We start from the raw sequence: 22,581 nt of genomic DNA, 5'->3' as shown, positions 1-22,581 counted from the left end.
GTGCAAAGAAATGTTTTGTTTCATAACCAGTCAAAATGCCTGAGGATTTAATGGCAGGCTGTGACTCGATTTGTTTTTCTTTCTGAAAAAAGTAAGGTTAGTAATTTGACACATTTTTTATCTTTATATTTTTTTTTCCTTCTTCTTTTATTATTTTCTTTGTTTAAACAATGACATTCTATTTAGATTATGTAGTGGGTAAAGGGTGGGGAGGGCAGGAGAGAACAGTAATGAAAATATCATTAATAGAATAATAACATATTTATTTCTTGTAAAAGTTTATAAGTTCTTCAAATGCTATTTCTAATTATACTTCCTTGATTATACTGCTTATGCTTGTTTGTAAATAATCTGTCATGCTTTAACTAATAATAATCAGAACTAAATAAGAGTAAATAATATGTTTTATTTTTAACTTTATTAATATAAACAGTAAGTAACATTCCATTGTATATACTTCTTACAGCTTTCTCTTACATTTTTATATTTCTGCCTCACTCCCTTTTATTTTCTACTCTCTTTTCTTTTCTTTATTAATATATAGAAATGCTTTTGACTGTGTGGGCACAGTGAATAATAGGATTTGTATGAAAATTGAGTTGGGAGAAGAATGCTGAGTTTTATTGCTTGTTGGTAATTTTGAGTTTAATTTCACTTGCATAGAGGCTGTGATGATCTGTGGAATACATTGTGGAGGTTCTGTCATGTTTAGATGCATTTACACTGCTAAATGAATGTTTGTCACTAGTTTTTAATAAGTTTCCGCCAAAATGTTAAGAGAGACAATCTGGGATGTGGGCTGTCTTATGCACAATGTCCTTGAGTTACCTCAGAATCTTCAAATCACAGAATTCTCACAGAGAAACTGAAAGCAGTTAGTATAAACATTGACAAGGTTATCACACTGACACACCACAGATTCAGGAAAAATACTCTGTTCATAAAATATGTCAGTTATAATGAGTTTAAATGATGTAGTTTCTTGTAGTAAGTAAATGTCTTATTTTAGAAGGCATAAAAATGAAACATTTATTTAAATGTTTTTGAAAATCTACTTAACAGCAGCATAATAATCTGTGTTAAAAATTGTGTTCCAAACATATACTTTACTATAACTCATTTAATTCATCTGATTGACAAACATAAATAATCTTATAACTCTATTCTGGAAGAAATGTCATGTGATATATTTTAAAGCAGTAGGTTAGCATGATTGTAAAATCTGGTTACCAATATGTGTTTGCTGTGCATTGTTTTGTATAAAGCAGACAGATTTATTCTGGGGACAGCAAGTGGGATGGTGCTCTGCAGGGACACAACTCAGTGAGATCAGATATATATATATATATATGTGTGTGTGTGTGTGTGTGTGTGTGCGTGTGTGTGTGTGTGCGAGTGTGATGACTTTTTTTCTGAGAGTCTGCATGGCTATCCAATATGATTTGTAATGATTTCTATGAATACAATGTTTTACTCTATTGACAAAATGAATGTTTGCCACAAGTTTTAATAAGTTTCCCGCCAAAATGTTAAGGGAGACAATCTGGGATGTGGGCTGTCTCATGCACAGTGTCCATGAGTTTCCTCAGAAGCTTCACTCACAGAATTTTCACAGAGAAACTGAAAGCAGTTAGTATAAACATTGACAAGGTTATCACACTGACACACCACAGATTCAGGAAAAATACTCTATTCATAAAATGTGTCAGTTATGATGAGTTTAGATGATGTAGTTTCTTGTAGCAAGTAAATATCTTATTTTAGAAGGCATAGAAAATGAAACATTTATTTAAATGTTTTTGAAAATCTACTTAACAGTAGCATAATAATCTGTGTTAAAACTTGTGTCCCAAACATATACTTTACTATAACTCATTTAATTCATCTGATTGACAAGCATAAATAATCTTATAACTCTATTCTGGAAGAAATGTCATGTGATATATTTTAAAGCAGTAGGTTAGCATGATTGTAAAATCTGGTTGCTAGTGTGTGTTTGCTGTGCATTATTTTGTGTGAAGCGGACAGATTTGTTCTGGGGACGGCAAGTGGGATGATGCTCTGCAGTGTCACAGCTCTGTGAGATCATATATATGTTTATATATAAATTTGTGTGTGTGTGTGTGTGTGTGTGTGTGTGTGTGTGTGTGTGTGTGTATGTATCTATATATGTGTATGTGTATATGTATGTGTGTGTGTGTGTGGGTATGTGTGTGTGTGTGTATATGTGTGTGTGTATATGTATGTGTGTGTGTCTGTGTTTATGTGTGTGATGGCTTTTTTTTTTTAGGTAATAACGAGGTGTTTCTGAGAATCTGCATAACTATGCAATATGATTTATAATAATTTTTATGAATACAATATTTTACTCTATTGACAATAATGAGTTTAAGTAAATGCTCATATACAAACAATTCAAGATTTTTTTGGAAGCTGTTGATAGAATTCACATGACAGAAAATAGATGCATCTTAATGCATGTAATGTCTGAATCATATTAGCCAAAGTTTTTGATTTAAATGAATGTTAGAACATAATTTTCTCTCCTCTTGATTTCTAACATTAAGATTATTTGAATGCTATTAGAATACAAGTGTTATATATTACATAGATCTATATAATAGAATGAACAGTTTAAAAAAAAAAAAAAAAAAAAGTTTATTTTAGTTTATATGATGCTGTTTTACCAAATGTGTAGTTTTGTCTTGATAGATAATTGAATTGAAAACTGTTAACCTCAGTTAAATATAACTAGTATTAAATTGATAAGGTGGTAGCTGAGGTACTGCTGCTTACGGTAGGGGTTAACTTGAGTAGTAAATACTGCTCTAAGTTGGAGTTTTCAACTCCAGGCGGATGCAAGGTTTAATCCTTACATTATTTTCACTTGTTCATTGTTATATGTATATAGTTTTGACATCCACAATATATTTTGTACACTCATTGTCACTACAAACAAAATTGAATCCTATACAAAATCCCATAAGAGATTTAATAAATACAGCTATGTTTAAAGGTACACCTAAAAGAGGAGATGTAACATTATTTATCTTGTTATTTGTTATTTCGATCATAAGATTCTTGAGTTTTAAAAATGCCAAATGACATCTTTAAAAGGAATTTCTTTAAACATTAATGGATTGAATAATCCGTGTAAAAGGGCAAGCCTAATAAGGTACATTAATCTACACAAGGCCAATCTAGTCTTCCTGCAAGAAACCCATCTCTTGAAAAAAGATATTGATAAACTAGCCACTAATAAGTATACAGTATTGGTTAGTTCAGAGCACACTCAGTAAAAAAGAGGAGTGGCTATTTTATGGAATAAAAGTATGCCCATTCCTAAAACCATTAAGTCTTATCAGGATGACAAAGGAATGTTTTGTATGGTTACAATACAAATTAATGGGAAGACTTACACGTTAATTAATGTATATTGGATACCTGGAATTGGTATTAATACAGTGAAACATCATATTGATAAGATCATATCATTCTCTGTAGGGGATATTATTTTAGCTGGTGATTTTAATTGTATACTACATGAAAGTGATACTACCACTATAAAGAAAAGAAGAATTACATCTAATGCAAAACATTTAAATGATTTTGCTAATTCTTATCATTTGAATGATATTAATAATCAGATAGAGTCAAAATCATTACCATACACCTTTTTTTCTAACAGATACAAAACTTATTCAAAAATAGATAGGGTCTTTATTTCTAACCAGATGGTAACAGATTTAATTAATTCCAAAATCATTTCATGTCCTATATCTGATCATAACTCAATTGTTTTCGAATTCATGATAAAAAATACTCATAATGTTCAGATCAAAAGGATACCAGCATACTTAACTCAGCTAAAAGACTATAAAGAATATATACTTTCAGAAGTACAACATTTTCTAGACATAAATAATACTCCTGAAGTCTCCATTGTCTATGTTTGGGATGCCTTAAAATCATATCTATATGGACAAAGTATCAGATGGTATAATAACAAAAGGAAATCTTGGGATAAGGAATTGTTAGATATTCAAAGTAAACTAGACTCTTATAAACATAATAATAAAGAAAATATTATGGACAAGAAAGTTATTGAAGAAATAAACAAACTAAATGAGAAATACAAAGAAATTTTAACTCATAAAGTTAAAATAACTTTAGAGAAATACAAGTTTTGTCTTATTCAATAAGCCCCAAATACTTACATAGACTTAAAAATAAAACAAAAAGATTGAATAAACAAAACCATATCAAAGAAATCTTTTCTCTAAGGAAAAAGAAGAATGTTTCTAGTATACCAGAAATACTGGATGAATTTAGAAATCACTTTCACAAGATTAACCATAACAACATTAACATGGAACCTAAAGATAAAATAAAGGAGTTTATAACCACAAACATGAATAAAAAGCTTAATAAACAACAGATTAAACTATTGGACAAGAGTATTTCATATACAGAAGTTATTACACAAATAAATAAGCTTAAATCAAACAAAGCACCGGGTAATGATGGTATTATACCAGAGATATATAAAATCCTTTCTAAAACTACATATTCATTAATACATAAGGTTTTTATTCTGGCCCAAACTGAGTTAATAACCCCCCCATCTTGGCAATATACATTTATTTCACCAATTTTAAAACCTAATAAAGATCCAACTAGATGTTCTTCATATCGACCCATCTCATTACTTAATGTTGATTATAAAATGTTTATGAGTATTTTTGCTGATAGATTGAAGACAATTATCCCCGGCATTATAGACATAGATCAGACGGGCTCCGTTGTAAATAGAAATACTTTTGATAATATAAGAAGAACTTTAACATTAATTGATTTTGCAAATAGGAAAAAGAAAGATTTAACACTTATTAGTCTTGATATAGGTTCAGCATTTGATTCAGTAAGTTGGGACTATCTGTTTACCTTACTGAAATGCACAAATTTCTCCGATGCATTTGTAAATTTAATTGACCATTTATACAAAGGAACGCTGGCTTATATTAAGGTAGGAACATATGTTTCACAAAAAATACCCATTCTTAAAGGTACAAAGCAAGGATGTCCACTTTCTCCACTATTATTCACTTTAGTAATGGAGCCTTGGGCTAATTTGATTAGAAACAGTACTGACATAGAGGGTTTTGAAATAGAAGAAAATACAACATCAAAAATTCAACTTTTTGCAGATGATGTTCTAATTACATCAGCAGGATCTAATTCTTCTATGCAGTCTTTATTTGATAAAATGATGAATTTTAAAAGTATTTCTGGTTTAATATTCAATGAAGAAAAACTAAAATACTACCTATATATACACGAAAAAATACTCTCATTAGTGATTTTACTAAATATGTACCCAACTCAGGTCAGATAACTTATTTAGGTATAATACTATCTAAAGATATTAAATCTATTATATATAATAACTATAATACCTGTTTTCTTAATATACAAAATCTTTTTAATACCTGGAATAATATGTTTTTTACTATGGAGGAGAGACTTACAATTATTAAAATGATAATATTCCCCAAGATTTTATACTTAATACAATCAATAATACTTTCACCTACAAAAATAACTATCAAGAAACTGAATACACTAATGTTAAATTTCTTATGGGCACCTAATAGATAGGATTGCATTAAAGAAACATACTAATAGCTGGTCTCAAGGGGGTATTTCTTTTCCAGACTTTAATTTATATATTATCTCTTCTATTATAAAAGTTATTACTTTATTAATAGATCAGTCATATGTCGCAAAATGGAAAGATTATTGGGAGCTAATTAGTATGCACTTCATCAAAATCTCCTTAACACATAAAAATATGATTATAACTCCATGTTGTGGTTGCTAAAGGAATTTTGTACTTCACCTATTACACCTAAACATATGGTCTGTTACCCATTAAATATTATTATTAGTTATCGTAACTTTATATTCATGCACCCTAAGCATAGGGAATGGAATTTTATTGTATTCCCTATAATTTATACCCAGGGTATGCTTATGTCATCTACTTCTGAAGGAGCTCATTTAGCTATAGATAATAATCTAAAGTACTGGTATCAGCTGATATCTGATAATAAAGTTAAAAATCTAGATTTCTTAAAACAAGAATTTGATCTAAGAGAAACTTGCTGGTTAGAGGTTCAGATCTTTAGACAACATCTCATTGATAGAATAGATCTAATGTCTATAACAGTTAAAGAATCTATTCCAAAACTGATTGATTACTTGATAATAAATTTACAGCATAAAGTTTCTGATAAAGGTAAACTTTCATATATACATAAAATTATCAGACAAGAAAAGTACAGTTTTGTACCTACCATAAATGTAGATGTTCGAGGATCCACATTGCTGCAGTCCTAACTATTGGGTAGTCCGCTGTCCAGTCGGCCCGAATACCAAAGTATATGGCTGACGTCGGTCAGGGCGCATTAGACTGACGTCAGTACGTCAGGGTACTAATGCGCATGACTGACGTCATATCTTCAGTCTTTTCTTGCCCCAGATGTCAGAAGACCCTGAAAAGATAAGGCCAAAACCAAAAACTCCAAACATACCTGCGCCAAAAATATGTACAATATATACAAAAGTACCAGAATATAACCTCACCTACACAACCACCCCTAAACACAGAGGGGAAGGTGGGAGGGTAAATTGGACTGCAGCAATGTGGATCCTCGAACATCTACATTTATGGTAGGTACAAAACTGTACTATGTTCTTCATTCCACATTGCTGCAGTCCTAACTATTGGGTAGAATCCCAAAGCAGAGGTAAGGGAGGCTGGCAAATCATAAGGAAGCAGGAACTGACAACATGCCTTGCAAAATAGCAGTGGCAAAACCAGCCCTAGACTTAGAGTAGAGAGGAAGGTGATAATGCTTAGAGAAAGTATGCACTGAACTCCAAGTAGCTGCCTCCAAAATATCCTTAGTTGCCACCCCCCTTAGAAATGCTGTTGAAGTGGCAGTAGCCCTAGTGGAATGAGGCCTAATCCCAGCTGGAATCTCCTTGCCATGATGGGAATAACAAAATGCAATGCAAAACCCAATCCACCTAGAAATAGTTTGTTTTGACACAGGCTTGCCCTGCGAACTCAAAGCAAAAGAAACAAACAACTGCTGAGACTGCCTAAAATCCTTAGTCCTGCTCAAATAATAACGCAATTGCCTGTGTACATCTAAAGTGTGCAAAATCTTTTCCCTTTATTTTGGGGATCTGCATAAAAGTAGGCAAATGAATAGTTTGGTTTAAAGCCACACTAGAAACCACCTTAGGCATAAAGGAAGGATTAGTACGTAAAGATACCCTATCCTTATGAAAAATCAAAAAGGCTCTACCGCCATAAGGGCCTGCAACTCAGAAACCCTTCTTGCAGAAGTAATGGCCAACAAAAAGCAGTCTTCCATGACAAGTATTTCAATTCAGCAGTAGCCGAGGCTCAAAAGGTTGTAGAGTAAGTTTCTCCAACACAAAATTGAGATCCCAAGCAGGAGTAGGAGCTCTACGTGGGGGTCTTATATTCTTTGGCCCTCTAAGAAATTGCTTGAACAAAGGATGCGAAAACAATGGTGGGTCACAATCATAGTGAGCTGAAATTGCTGCAGCATGAATCTTAATGGAAGAGAAAGACAAACCTTTGTCCAATAACTCAGTAAGATATTGAAGAGCCACACTCAAATTAGGCTCAGAAATCTCCAAATTGTTTGCTGCACTCCAAAATAAAAATCTCTTCCATTTTTCTGCGTACACTTTCCGTGTACTAGGTCTTCTGGCTTCCATAATCACATTTAAAACTTGTTGAGGAAGTTGAGACCTGCTGTCTTTCAAAACAGAATATGCCAAGCTGTTAGATGAAGAGAGTGAAGCTTGACATTGAGCAGGTGACCGTCCCTCTGAGACAACAGGTGTGGAATCAAGGGTAAAGGCCATGGAGGCTTCCTTACCAGACTCCTCAGTAATGGGTACCAGTGCTGCCGAGGCCAATCTGGAGCTATTAAAATCATCCTTGGCTTGTCTTGTCTGACCTTTAGAAGCACCTTTGGAAGAAGAGGCAGAGGTGGAAAAGCATACACATGAAGATTTTTCCAACTGAAAGAAAGAGCATCCACTTTCCAAGCTGTGTGATGAAACCTCTTTGTGCAAAACTTTGGCAGCTGGTGGTGTAGTGGATCTATGTCTGGAGTTCCCCATGACACTGTCAATTTTTGAAATACATGAAGATCCAGTTTCCACTCGTGGGGATCCATGATTTGTCTGCTTAACACATCTGCTAAGGAGTTCTGTGCTCCCGGCAGAAACCTTGCCTGAAGAGTTAGTTGCAAGCTGAGCGCAGTCTCCCATAAAATCATTGCTTGCCTGCACAATGGGTAAGAATGTGTTCCCCCTTGTTTGTTGATGTACCACATGACAGTTGTGTTGTCTGTTAGAATCAACACCTGCCCTGGAAGAAGTAACTCCTTGAAAGCCATTAATGCAAACTGGACTGCTAACATCTCTTTCATGTTGATATGTAGATGCTGTAGTCTGGCAGGCCACTTGTCTTGTATCCATTTTCCATTTAGATGAGCTCCCAAGCAATGTCTGAGGCATCTGTCGTTAGAATCTGACTCGCCTCTGGCCGGGTCACAGAGAGTCCCTTGTTTAGGTGACATTCCTGAGCCCACCACAAAAATTCCTTTTGAATGCAAGGTATTATTTGAATGACAGTGTCCAAATCCTGGCAGTGCTGTGTCCATACATTTTGAGATACCATTGCAGCTTCCTCATATGCAGTTTGGCATTGGGAAGCACCAGAATACAAGATGCCATGAACCCTAAGGCTTGAAGGACTGTCCTTGCAGTCAGCCCGGACTGAAGAGATAGTTGATGGAAGTAACTGGAAAGATTCTTTTGTTTGTCCGGGGTTAAAAAGGCCATCTGGGCTGCTGTATTCAGTCTCACACCCAGAAAGCACATGTCTTGAGAGGGTACTAGACTGGACTTTATTTCGTTCACAGAATACCCTAGGCATCTTAGCACTGCTATGACATAATCCAAATGCTGTAGAAGGTCTTCCTTTTCTTGAGCTAGAATCAGGCAGTCGTCCAAGTAAGGATAGATTTGAATTCCTTTTAGCCTGAAGTAAGCTATCACTGGAGCCAGAACCTTTGTGAATACTCTGGGCGCAGTGGATAAGCCAAAGGGCAATGCAGAGAACTGATAATGAGAATTTCCAGCTCGAAAACGCAGATACTTCCTGCAACTTAGTCTTATAGGCACATGAAGGTAAGCTTCCTTGAGATCTAAAGTTACCATCCAGTGATCTTTGCCCAGCAGAGGTAAAAGCTGTTGTAACGTCAACATTTTGAACTTGGGAATGTCCAGATAAGTGTTGAGGGTAGATAAATCCAAAATTGGTCTCCACGTGTTCCCCTTCTTCGGTACTAGGAACAGGCGAGAATAAAATCCTAGGCCCCTTTCTGGCACAGGAACTGGCTGAATGGCCCCTATTTGGAGCAACAGAGAAATTTGCTTGTGAGCCTCTTTTCTTTGTAGAGGAGGAATGTCTGGCATGCCTTTGAAAGGAGGCAAGGTATGGAAATAAAACCTGTAACCGTGGTGAATGATATCCAGAACCCATCTGTCTTGGGTAATTAAATCCCAATTTTCTTTGAAAAGAGACAGCCTTCCTCCCAAAGGTGCTGCCAGGCGAGAATGAACTGGCAGCTGAAAAGGCAAGTCATTGGGTCTGCTTACGAAAGGACTGACCCCTGCCCTCCCCAGAAGTCTGAGCAGGGGAACTCCCTGTCCTAGGCCTAAAAGAACCTTGAGCTCTGCCCCTACCACGTCTAGACCTACCCCTAGACTGGGAATCATAAGCAGGATAAGTCCATCCCTTAGTAGGCCAATTTCTACTAAACTTCGGAGGCTGCACCTGCAAAAAATCCTTAACAGTTTGCATAGACTTAGCCTTGTCCTCCATTTTCTTTAAAACTGCTTCCACAGGCGAACCAAACAACACATCAGACTGTAAAGGAGCATCCAAAATCCTTGTTTTAACATGCTCAGCTAAATTCTGATCTCTCAACCAGGCGTGCCTACGAAGAACAGAACCAGTGGCAGCCACCCTCGAGGAGGCCTGCACAGCATCAAAACCACACTGCAAGGAATGTTTACCCACCTGTTCAGACACATGAACTAAATCCTGCAACTCTTTACACTCAATACCTTCCGCCAGAGCATCCACCTTAGATTTCAATTGTGAAAGGAGATAATTCTGATATTTTAACATGTGAAACTGACAATTCAACGCCCTCATGGCTAAAGTGGAAGAAGTATACACTTTCTTTCCCCATCTATCCAAAGCCCTTGCCTCTTTATCAGGAGGGACAGGATTTTTAACAACAGAGGCCTTCACACCTTTAGGCCCCTGAGAGACAGTTTCGGGTCTGCCCTAGGACTCTTAAAAGATACTTATGAGCTTCAGGCACCCTATAGTACCTATCCGGTTTAACTGGGGCAGGAGGCAAAGAATCAGGATTCAGTGAAGCCTCTGCAAAACATCTTCCACTACATTCAGAACAGGAGGTATAGCTAAAGGCCTATGCTGGGGTAAAACAAGAATTCCCTAAGCCTCTTCCTGGAATCAGAGAAATCTTGACCTTCCCATTTAAAATGCTCCCTCATGGAATGCAGAGTCTCTGAAAATGAAAAATCCTCAGGAGGAGAAGCTGAAGGAGTAGAATCATCCACATCAGAATCAGAATAAGGAGGATACTCCTGCAAGTCTTCAGCCGAAGACTCAGAAGCCACCGAACATTGCTCAAAACTCTCAAACTCAGGTTCCACCCTAGGCCTCTTATCAGGAGGGGGCATAGAACCTCTAATCATAGTAATCAAATCCTCTGCCATTTTAAGCATATGTTTCTTAGGCACAGATCCTGAAGCACTAGGAGAAACCCCCACTGAAGCTAAACTTGGCCTGCCTCTCAAAGAAGCCTTAGAAACAGAAGGGGAGGCTCTAACCACCTTAGGAAGAGAGGGAAGAACAGCCACCTGAGAAGCCCCCTCAGCCTGGCCTACTTCCTGAGAGGATACATCCTGTAACAGTAAAGTCTCTCCCTGAGACTCCAAAGAAACTCCTGGCAGAACCTCCGGCTCCACTGAGCCTTCTAAAGAACCGACGTCTGGGACTGTCGGTTCTTCCACTCTAGGCTTTGCTGCTTTGTCCTTGCGCTTTTTGGCCGAAGCCGGCGTCGGAGGATCCGACGGCATTTTATAATTACAACGCTTCCCAAAAACTAACCTGGCACAGTCTAACCTTCCCTTAATAGTGCGTTTGTTAAATCTAGCACAAGAGCGGCATCCAACAACGTCGTGCTCAGGCCCTAAACAAGGTATACACAAAGTATGGCAATCCCTATGAGGTATCTGTTTCCCACAAGAAATACAGTTATTCACTTTTTCTGACATCCGGTTAAATACTGAGGCAAGAAAAAAACAAAATATTCCCAACGGGTACTTAGCCAACTTTGATTCGGTCTGAAACTCTGACTTCAGAAACTTTCAGAACGCCAACCTGCACTCGCAAAATTGCTTCTGCATCGGACCATGCGGCAAAAAAGACTGAAGATATGACGTCGGTCATGCGCATTAGTACCCTGACGTACTGACGTCAGTCTAATGCGCCCTGACCGACGTCAGCCATATACTTTGGTATTCGGGCCGACTGGACAGCGGACTACCCAATAGTTAGGACTGCAGCAATGTGGAATGAAGAACATCTTTTTACAATGTAGATTCATACTGGAATTATTTCACCTCTATTAATGGGGACCCACCAACTCAACAAGATAAACAATATATATTAGAATCTGCTTATAGAACTACATCTTCCATTGTCTGGAGACTTTATACATGGAAATTTTTACATAGATCTTTTTATACACCTTTGATGATGAATAAAATTAATAATAAAGATAATCTATGTAAGAGATGTAATGTAGAAATTAATGCTGACTGGGCTCATATGTTTTATGACTGTATGAAGTTGAAAGAATACTGGAAGTCAATTAATGAATTTTTGCAGGCTCTTTACAGATAATTTCATTATTTCTAAGTCTCTTATATTATTCAACACACCTGTACCTCAATGTGTTAAAAGATTAAGCTTCCCTTGTTATGGTCTATCCTAGCAGTGGCTAGGAAAATAATAACTAGAAAGTGGATTTCAGATACACCTCCTTCGTTCAATGAATTTAAAAATGTTATGAATATAATGTGTCATATGGAAATAAGCACAATTAGAATGAGAACAACTAGAAAAACATCACATTTTATTGTATGGGATAATTTACAAAATTTGTTAAAAAAATTCTAATTTCAATAGCACAGTATTTTAGTTTAATTAATTGATCTGATTGTAGTGGATGTCTTTGTAAATACTTTAGTTGTTTTGTTGAATATTATAATGATACCTATTTTTAATTATTTGTATAAAATTGTTATGATATTTCTCTTATATGTTAAAACAATAAACTTGTTTTGAAAAAAAAAAAGAATAGAGCTATTGACATTACCGCTGCCACAGAATGATAGGAACAACCAGTTTTGGTGGTAAGTTTGTTTTTGACATAAGCTGTAAGCAGAAAAAAAGCATGTTCTGCATTTAGAATATGCAATGATGTGAAACAGATTAAGCACTCCTTGTGGCTCTATACTTTTCCTTTTACTTATTATATACCAATGAAGTACATGCTACCTGGACTACAGGATGAGTGAAGAAGTGGATAAATAAAAGTTGGGCCTACACTGCATGCAAGTCTAGGATGAATGAGGTTTCCAAACCTGATTGGCTGCTTTAGCCTAACCATGAACTCCAAAAAAATAAAAAAAATCATTAAGGCAGTACGTCAACCTGACAAAGCTGAAAAATCGACATGCACTGTTAAAATGCAAAAAACAGTTGAGAGAAGCTGAGTCATGTTTTGGTCTGCCTGAGGGTGAGTATCTCATTAGATTATCCATATTTTTAAATGTCTTTGCGCACCCCCGGCTACCTACATATACATATGTTTAAGGGCGTCCGCCTTTAACAGAACATAGTTATTAAGCTACTGTAGTAGAAAATAGAGATACAAGCTTGTTTCATTTAAAACAAGTTTGTTTCTTTGCTTTTTGCTCTAGTATTTGAATGTGTTTCTCTCTATTTTTTATTTTAGTTGAGTTACCTGAGGAATCAGCCAAGGTCACAACCAACAAGTCTGTGGAAAGTGAGAGTGAATGTGTGTGTGTGTGTGTGGGGGGGGGGTGCTCACCCCTCCTCTCCTTGGGGTCCCTATTTATTTATGCCAACATTCAGAATTTCGAAAGTTGCGTTATTGACAGCCTAATATCGAAAAGGCCAAATCCCTAAGACACGGAACAGTGATTTTTTTTCCTAGGGGGAAAAAAAATCAGTGGGACGTTTTCAGGACTTTGCCATTTCCTCCACTGTGGTGCGATCTCAGAGTTGATATATTTAAGTAGGGGTATGTGGGGGGTGAAGCCCCCCAGTTTATTTTGTGTTTTTTTTTTTTTTTGTTTTTGTTTGTTTGCGGACCAGCAATTTTTTTTTCCCTAGGAATAAAATCGCTGTTCCGTGTCTTCGGAATTTGGCCTTTTCGACATTAAGCTGTAGATAAAGACACATTAGAAATTCTGAATGTTCGGTTATTTAATAAGGAAGCTAACCTTGCCCTGTGGTTCAGGATCCCGTGGCTTTCTGAAATATTCCTTGAAAATTTCTGAAAGAAAAAAAAACTGTAAAAGAACTGTAGTCAGCTAATGCAAAATGTACTCAATAACTTTTTTGTATAATCATGCAATTAAGAAATCTCAGCTTAAGAAGAAAAAATGCCTGTATACAGAAAACAAACAATGTCTTTACTGCAGGTGTATAACCCTGTATTTTGAGGAGGTAAGGAATGTGCACCATGAAGTTAACTGCCACATTTCTTCTGGAGAGCCAGGAAATCAAATTGATAAAAAAGGAAGATGTATGCACAGCTAAATAGCCAGGAACTAGCTCCTGTAATGTAATGAATATAAGAGCAGGATGCTGTGTACACAAGTATATGTAGGTGGAGGATATGCATACTAGCTGTGGAAGGAATGAGTAGCAGTTCCATTGTTGAGACACACTTTGTGCTCATTGAACTATTATTGTTTTTATTATATTTTAAGACATGCAACAGTGTTGGTGAGGCCCCCTTTCAGCCACAGGTAATCTGAGGCCCTCTGCAGTTGCTGGTTTTGTGGGTGCCTAATGGCAGCTATTGCTGTAAGTCTATATCTTACAACTATTGAGTCATTTCTGTACCCTAATGATTAGTTATTTCTGACACATTTTTGTAACAGATATTTTCTGTAACTGGCTTATTTCTGTACATAATTACTACAAAACCTGTGAAGGTTGTCTGTATGATGACTCCTAAGAAAGGGAAGGAGAGCTGATGGTCATCAAACAACAGGGGAATAAACAGCATTTAGAAAAGAAACATTTTCTTTTACAGTGTATACCTTCATATGTACATACCTGACAGTCTGGTTTTGTGTCTGGTAAAACATAGTTTGTTTGTCTTTCGGCTTTTCCCGGTTAGGGGTCGCCACAGAGGAACTCCGGTCCGCTAATGATTGGCAGTAGATTTTCATGAACGCCGAGGTGCCAGCTCAATATTCAACCTTCATTGAAGGCATGCCCATTTATGCATGTCTTTTGAACGCCCACCCAACCGGTAAAACATTAATATACCTAATTACATACTTCAAGCTACTGTGTTATTTATTCAAAATAACTAAATCAATATAGATTCAGATACAGCCTTCTGTTCAATAGAGGAAAACAAGACTTCTGATAAAATGGATACGGAATTTATAGCTATGCGAGTAAAAAAAATCAACCTTATTAAAGATCTTGGCAATATTATACCCTTATTTTTTTCACTGCACCAAATATTTCATTTGTATAAATAATGTAAATAATAATATAGTTTGATAAAAGTTTTAGGGTGGGGCAGGGTTGTTCCCTATCCTGCCCCTCAAAATATTTATATTAGTCTTAAACCATGCCATGAAAAATATTCAAGAAAACTACTAAAAAAACAAAAGCCAGGAAAAGCACCAACATGAACCAGCCACCCAAGAAAAACCTTTATTTAGCGCTTTTGTCAGTATATAACTGTTGACTTCTTCAGAATGAATAAAAAAACCTTGTAAATGTGTTAAATATCATGTTTAAAAACTACATGGCTGCTAGAGCCAGTAAAAGCATTACTACAAATGGCATCATTCAGGAAAAATCCCATCTTAAACTTTCTAAGCCTGTATACACTATTCAAGGTGATACACATCCAGTCTCTAAAAAAAATTATATCTCACAACAAACTAACATCTATAAAAGTCAACAAAGAAAATAAATAAGGAAATGCCCATACACCCCCTGGCCTTAACGACAGTTTAAGTATAGTTAGCTATTTAAAATTACGTTCTTTTTCTTTATATTTTAACATAAGTTTTTTTGGGTGCCATTACACCTAACTTTTATGTTATTTTAAAACATTTATTAGAATTATTTATTTTCTTCTGGTTCTCAGTTTCGTGTGGTCGTTGTTTGTCAGCCAAAAATATTCAAGAACACAAAGATAGTTACCTGGCAAAGAAAATAACAAGGGATATAAACTAGTAGCTTATGCAAATGATTTGTTTTAATGTTATTTAATGTAGCCGTTTCTGTTCAAAGTTTCTTTAAGTTAGGAGAGGGGTACAGTTTATCATGGACCAGATCCAAAAGAGTTGATCTCAGTGCAAGTCTGCCCTGATTGCAAAAGACTTCTCAGTGTAACGGAAGTACTTCAGTGTAAGGCTTGTTTATGAACAGTCTTACATCTGGCACCATATTCCGAAACACCTGCTCTATGTGTAAGTGGTCATTTACTCAGTGAGAGAGCAAGTCTTTTGAATTTGGGGCCACAAGTTATAAGAGTAACCCACAAAAGAAAAAGAAAATGATGTGATGGTACACAAAATATTAAACTATACACTGTAACTAAAACAATTTGGTTTGGAGTGCCATTCACAACTTGAGATATATTTGTTAGATATAGAAAATTCATAATAAAATACTTAATTAGCACAAAACAGACATTGCCTCAATCTTTCAGTACTGGGTAGAATATTTTTAAATAAAGTTCATACCTGAATGATTTTCCTTAATTAAACATGCTACAAGATTAAATTTTTGAGAACTTGGTATTTTATTTATTTATTTTTGCTTGTACATAGATATAGATAGATATAGCTATACACACATACACAATCACATGCACAGATATATTCTATTTACCCTTGCCCTTGTGGCCTGATTCATGGCCAATAAGGTTTAATGGACCAGCCTTTTACCTAGTAGTTAAGAAAAGATAACTGAATGAAATATTACTTTGTGGTCTGTGATCAGAAAGTGTACCACAGAACACCTACCATTCAGACTTTTAACTAACACTACTGGAATAAATCTGTTCAGTTACGTCCAGTGACTTACCTTCTCCAGCTTCAATGTCTTTAAAGGCAAGCTCTGAGCCCGAGTCACTAATCAGCATCTCCCCATTCAGTGTAAACGTTATGTTCATTTCTTGCTCTCTTAAATCAATCATACACCCGACCACATCGCCAGACTGCCATGTTCGTCCAAAGGGCTCACTGCCAAGGTGCCAGCGCTGAGCCTGATGCAAAATAAAACAGGAATATTAAAATGAAAGCAAAGCAAGATTAAATGACTCAGCCATTCTGCTTTAGTTCTTCAGTGAAATTACAAACTACCACAAAAGTACAGGCTCTGTTTGCTGACCTAATACATGCTTAGTGATGTTCTTAAGCAGACCAAAGGGAATGTGATAACTTATTAAAGACATTTTAAATTGGTTACAGACGGTTCAATAATTCAAAAAGATAATGACAGGCCAAAGATGACTTAATTAATTGAAAAAAAATATATAGCCCACACTTAGAACTTAAGTGTTAAAATCTCAGCCATTTATAAATACCACTAATATGATACAGAGCATAATGCATACGAATGGAAAGAACATTATGGCAGCTGCAAAAGAACCAACACAGAGAGGAATACGAAAATGCATAGTAAACAGATAAATATTTCTGAATGCAATACGATCAGTGATTAATGCAATTTGTTGAGCGTTGTAGATATGCAAGTGTGTGTGAGAGAGAGAGAGAGACAGACAGACAAAGACAGAGAGACTACTCTACTTCATATTGTTGCAATTGATCAATCTGAAACAAAAAGAAAAGTCGAAATACACATTAAATAATTTGTCTCTTATAAAAGTCAGGCCTTTTTGAAATACACTACTTAGAACTGGCTGAACACTTCAGTATAATGGTACTGTTCATTAAATGCTCACTTGTGTGAGAAATTGTCAAAAGGTCATTTTGTTTTTTTTCAAGACTTTAGCATTCCCCTTTCCAATGGGGTTCACTTGAAGATAATTATAACATTTAGTAGGTGATGCAACTTCCCATACTGGGAGTTCAGAAAATGACCAACAATTTAAAACAGATTTGCCCGTTTTTACATTTTAAGATTTATTAAAAAGAACTTGCCATAAAGCAATGTTGCTGCTTTATACTTTCAGTAGAAAGCTCTTTTAAAAGAAAGTGTTTGATAAGTTGTGATTTAAAGATTTCACTTTAGAATATTTACCCTAACCTGAATTTCTGACATACTTCCTTAGCCATTCAGTGTTTGTTTACAAAGCAAAGAGGACAGCACCAGTATTTCTTAAGGCTTACAGTCACTTGCTTGGATCATCCAGGCTGACATCAGAATTGTGTGGTCATAACGGTTTGAGTTAGCAACAGCTCAGACTAGTTTCCTGATTCATGTACATCAAAGTCAGAGTGCTTTTGTGTTGCTCTTTTGTGGTGGTCCGATCCTGTAGCCTCTCAGAAAGAGTGAAACAGGTTTTACACAGCCCTTCAATGATTACTCTGTCTGAGGTATAGTGACCTTGCAGTGAGAATAGGTGTTGGGGGGCAAAGTCTTCTATACAAGGAGCTTGGTGTGTTCTCCTCCATGCAAAAAAAAAAAAATGTATGTGTGCCACATAGCTCAAGTATATCTTCAGAGGGTCATAGGTATTTACTAGGCTAATGACTACAAAGGCCTTCTCAAGCCTAGCCAGGCATCCCAACTTTCTGACAAGTTCTGGTTTACAAGCAGAGGCCTGGGAGACGAACCATTTACAGGTTGCCAGTGTCCATTAGAGCTATAGGTGCCAAACGAGATATAGGTGCCAAACCAAGGATGAATGCCCTGTTCCCCATCCAGCTGTCAAGTTACACTTGAATTGGGTTAGGGAGGAACTCTGCTTCACATGGATGGGAGTCTGTTCCAGAGATGGGGTAGTCTCTGGAATACACACCTGTCTCTCCAACAAGTCCTATTTATATCACAGGCAAGGTTTAAGTCTTTAGAATGGGTAATTCTGGTGCTGTTTGTTTTGTGTATATGCAAGAGTTCCAGCACAGTGGGGTCTGACAATGCCCTGTATGCTAGGCATAGATTTCCCTTCAACAGCCTCTAGGACACTGAATACAGGGATAGGGCCTAGAGTTGGTCTGCATAGGGTAATTTACTTACGCCCTATATTCTGTTAGTGAGGAACCTCTGTGGACATGTTGAATATACCTGGTTAGGCACATACCAAAGGGAGGGGCATTGTACTCAATGACAGGTCTGATGAATGCCGTATACAGTGGAACAATGACTTTCATGGACCTAGATGCTATACCTTTGTTTATAAGTTGTGCAACATAAAATGATTTCCTCACTACTGTAAACACATGATGGTTAAAGGCTAGATTACTGTCTATGTGTGTCCCTAAGTCCCTGACTACTAAAGTCAACTCTAAGGGGTATGTTGTCAATATGATAGTTACCAGTGGTGGATGACTTCCCGAAGGATACTATTATGCATTTCTTGGCATTTAGTTTCAGTCCGTGACTCTGACACCAGTTGTTTGTCTGTGTCTTCGCTTCTTAGAGAACATTGTGTCAGTGTGGGATTCAATGACAGTTCCTAATCTGCAATCATGTGCAAATGTAGTCTTCCAGAAACTGTTAATATTGGCCTTGACTTCAGAGAAGTAAATGCCAAAAAAGGAGCAGTCCAAGGAACAATTCCTGAGATGTGGTGCAGGGAAAGTGTTTACTCATATTTATCACAAGATACAAGCTTAAATGAAGGAGACATAGTGAAATCATTTTTATACAGATCTAATATGAATACCAATTACATGATGCACACACACACACATAGCTTAAGAAAGTCACAGTGGCAAATTATGTACTTTATGCCATCACTGTCTATTCTGAACAGTAAATAACATCAGCCCACATAGCAGATTGGTTAATCTCACATTTAGATGTGCTAAAAACAAAGTATATTTTCAGTAAGCTAATGAGATGGCAATATATTACCAGTTTATTAGTATTAGAGGACAAAGGGCCCATACATCATTATGCATATTTACATTTGTTTACTTATTTTAAAATTACTTTTCAATTTCTTCTTTATTTTGTTAAGAAAGAAATATAGATTTAATTATCTGTAGCACATATTGTCACAAAATACAAGACTACAACTTTTCACATGCAAGCAGTCACAATCTTTATGCATGCTATGACCTTACTCAGTATTGTACCATTGTCTTGAAGGGTTTTGTGAATGAAATATTCTGATATCTGTCACTTTCAGGTCATTGAAGACTTCAATATAGCACGATACAGATTATTTTCTCTGTGAATTACATGCATTTTATCGATTCTATATCTTCATCATCATACAGGATCCAGGCAAGGACGTATGACATAGATGGAACCATTTGCCAAGTGTTCGATTCTACTTTGGTGTACCAAGTAAGTGTGTCGAACAGCAGAACATGTCTATAAGCTTGACGTGAAGGGAGCCACTGCATATCAGGAAATAAATGTACAAACTTATTTGTTTGCATTTTCTTAGAGCTACTGCTTCCTTTTCATTCATGTTACATGGATTTAGTCTGATGCAGTAAATCTGGGTAGGATACCAGAGAAACTCTTCTAGCATCCGTAAAGAAAGATCCTTAGACATGACTGCAGTCATGCTCACATTCTGTCAAGTGGCATACCAGCTGACAAGACAAAATATGTTACATACTCATCAGCTTTCTACTGCAGCCTGCAACTTAAACTGTGATGACTATAACAAAGTTAGTTGTTCAAAAATATGAACCAGCTCTATGCAAGGTTCAACAAAAATAGGAAATGCAAATGCACAGTGTAGGTATGCTTAAAATGAAATAACATGGATGACTTAATTTATGTGAAATGCTTGTCCTAATACAAAATATAGAAAATGACATTCACTTTGCACAATGGATACGAAACACATTTTGAAAAAATAAAAATAATTTATCAAAGTAAGGCACTATAGTTCAAAAGCTGGAGATGAGAAGTCTTATAAATATGATCAACTTAAGTAGTAAGAGTTATACATTTCTTTTATTTTATTAACAAGTTGGATTACATTGTGTATAAGGCAGGGAGGCCAAAGGAATGCCTTGTCAGGAGAATACCAAGAGGGTGGAGCTCACTTGGGAAAACATCTGTAAAGCACATCTGCAGAAGAAACAGTATAATCAAAAGTAGAAATTTAATTAATGTTTTTAAAAAATGATGCACAATCAGATGAAGGCTGTCAAAGAATGATGGATCTATGTGAAGGAAAAAGACAGCTAAAAGTTGAAATACAAGACAACCACTTTTTGTTACCAATGTAAGTTTTATGAAGCTACAGAACACTGATCAATGTTCGTCTCCCTCTCCATGTCAAGTGTGGCAGGCACTCTGCAAAAAGCAAAATCTGGAAAGAAGTAATCTAATATGTGATGTCATCCTAGACCTGGTGGATCATGGGAAGTACAAAACACTAAGGCAGGAGGTAAAATTATGAAATAACTATCATCTGTGTTCCCATAATAACAAATGCTGGGGCTTCATGGCAAAATCATTCAAAACTGTTGCTTATCCCTAGAAGAAATACTTACCAGTTCCAGACTATAGCATAGTACCCTTACTCTGTTTTGGTAAAGGTACTACTGATGAAGGGTATTTTCTGGGAGAGCAATACTGAATGATATGATATGTCCTGTGATGAAGATGTAAAGGCATTAATTTGAACCCTCCAGAAAATCAACATCTGATATGAGCTTTGAGAATCCACTGAGATTAAGCTACAGTCTGAGAAAGCATACCATAGTACATGACAATGGAATTGAAAGAGGTGGGTATCTTCCATATTCAGTGAACAAAATACATGGTTATTCTACAGCTTGTAGCAAAAGTATAAAGGCTGCAGATCTGGCTGTTAACTGACAGTAACACATTTGAATGATGTATCCTTACACAAAGTCCTGGACAGACCAGGGATATGGGCAGGAATCAGAGGTCTGATTTAAGAGCTGCTGCAACTTCCCAAGGATAGCAGATCGGGATTACTATACTGTGTGAGTCAGAAGATACATTGTTATTATTATGGGACATACACTCACACAACTGTGACCTGCCTTATTTAACAGTGCAAGTTTGACTGGAAGTGGGGGTAAATGAAGGAAAAAGTTCACAAAACTCAAGGTAGAAAGCATGGCAAAACAAAAATTACAGAACCGGATGAATAGCCTCATCTGTATCATGTAGTAATTAAATGTTATTTTTGTCCATAATGTAAGCAACTGAAATTAGTTCAATTATGTATGAAAGGTAGGCAGAATATGGTAGCTGTACTCATTATTAGAGAAGGGCATGGAAATTATGAGCATTTCTGATTATACTGTGCACTCAGCAGGTGAAAAGATGTTGGTTGAATTAAAGTGGGATAGAAACATATACTTTTCAATATGGAAAATATATATGATGGGATTAAATGCAACTCCCACATGGTTCAATGTTATTAAATGTAATGTGGCAAGGTAGAAAAATAATTCAAATAATGTTCTAACATTAATATTTATTAAGATGTATTTACAAGAATGTCAACTCTTGGTGAATTTGAGGTGCATGAATGTTTCTTGCATGATTCAGGTATATGCTGTTAAGGGTGAGGAAATAAAGCAAAATGAAGTACTACACAGGATATATTTTTAAAGAGTAAACATGCTCTTTCATAAGTATGTGCTTTATGGTGTATTATTGTGGATGCAACTAAGGTTAAGGTTTACTCTAATGCATCATCACACATGCTGTGGATGACAATATTAACAAGACTTAGCCTAAAGCTGTTTCTATGACCCAGGTGACCTGATTTCCCTTACTATAACCCAGGTAACCTAATGTAAGCTGGTGCCTTGGGTGCTTGACGGTGCTAGTAGGGGAAGCTGGGCAGGCCCATCCCTGGGAGTGAGGGTGGAGTGGGGGGTACGGCACTGCAGGATGCACATAGCCACAATCTCCTGTAGGAGTGGTATCATTGC

General features: G+C 36.3%; 1 protein-coding gene across 1 annotated transcript in view; it reads right to left on the bottom strand.

Annotated features, from left to right (window-relative positions):
• LOC122794026 (ryanodine receptor 1-like) overlaps positions 1–22,581 on the bottom strand; it is a 2,146,276-nt gene that overhangs the window by 1,312,431 nt on the left and 811,264 nt on the right. The window contains 1 exon segment of the mRNA XM_044062140.1: positions 16,595–16,775. Within this exon segment, the coding sequence (XP_043918075.1) occupies positions 16,595–16,775 (181 nt within the window).

This window comes from Protopterus annectens, chromosome 1.part0, assembly GCF_019279795.1.
Source record: "Protopterus annectens isolate FY-2018-M chromosome 1.part0, PAN1.0, whole genome shotgun sequence".
NCBI classification, from domain to species: domain Eukaryota; kingdom Metazoa; phylum Chordata; order Ceratodontiformes; family Protopteridae; genus Protopterus; species Protopterus annectens.
Note: the sequence above shows the minus strand (reverse complement) of the source record. Positions and strands in the feature narration are given on the sequence as shown.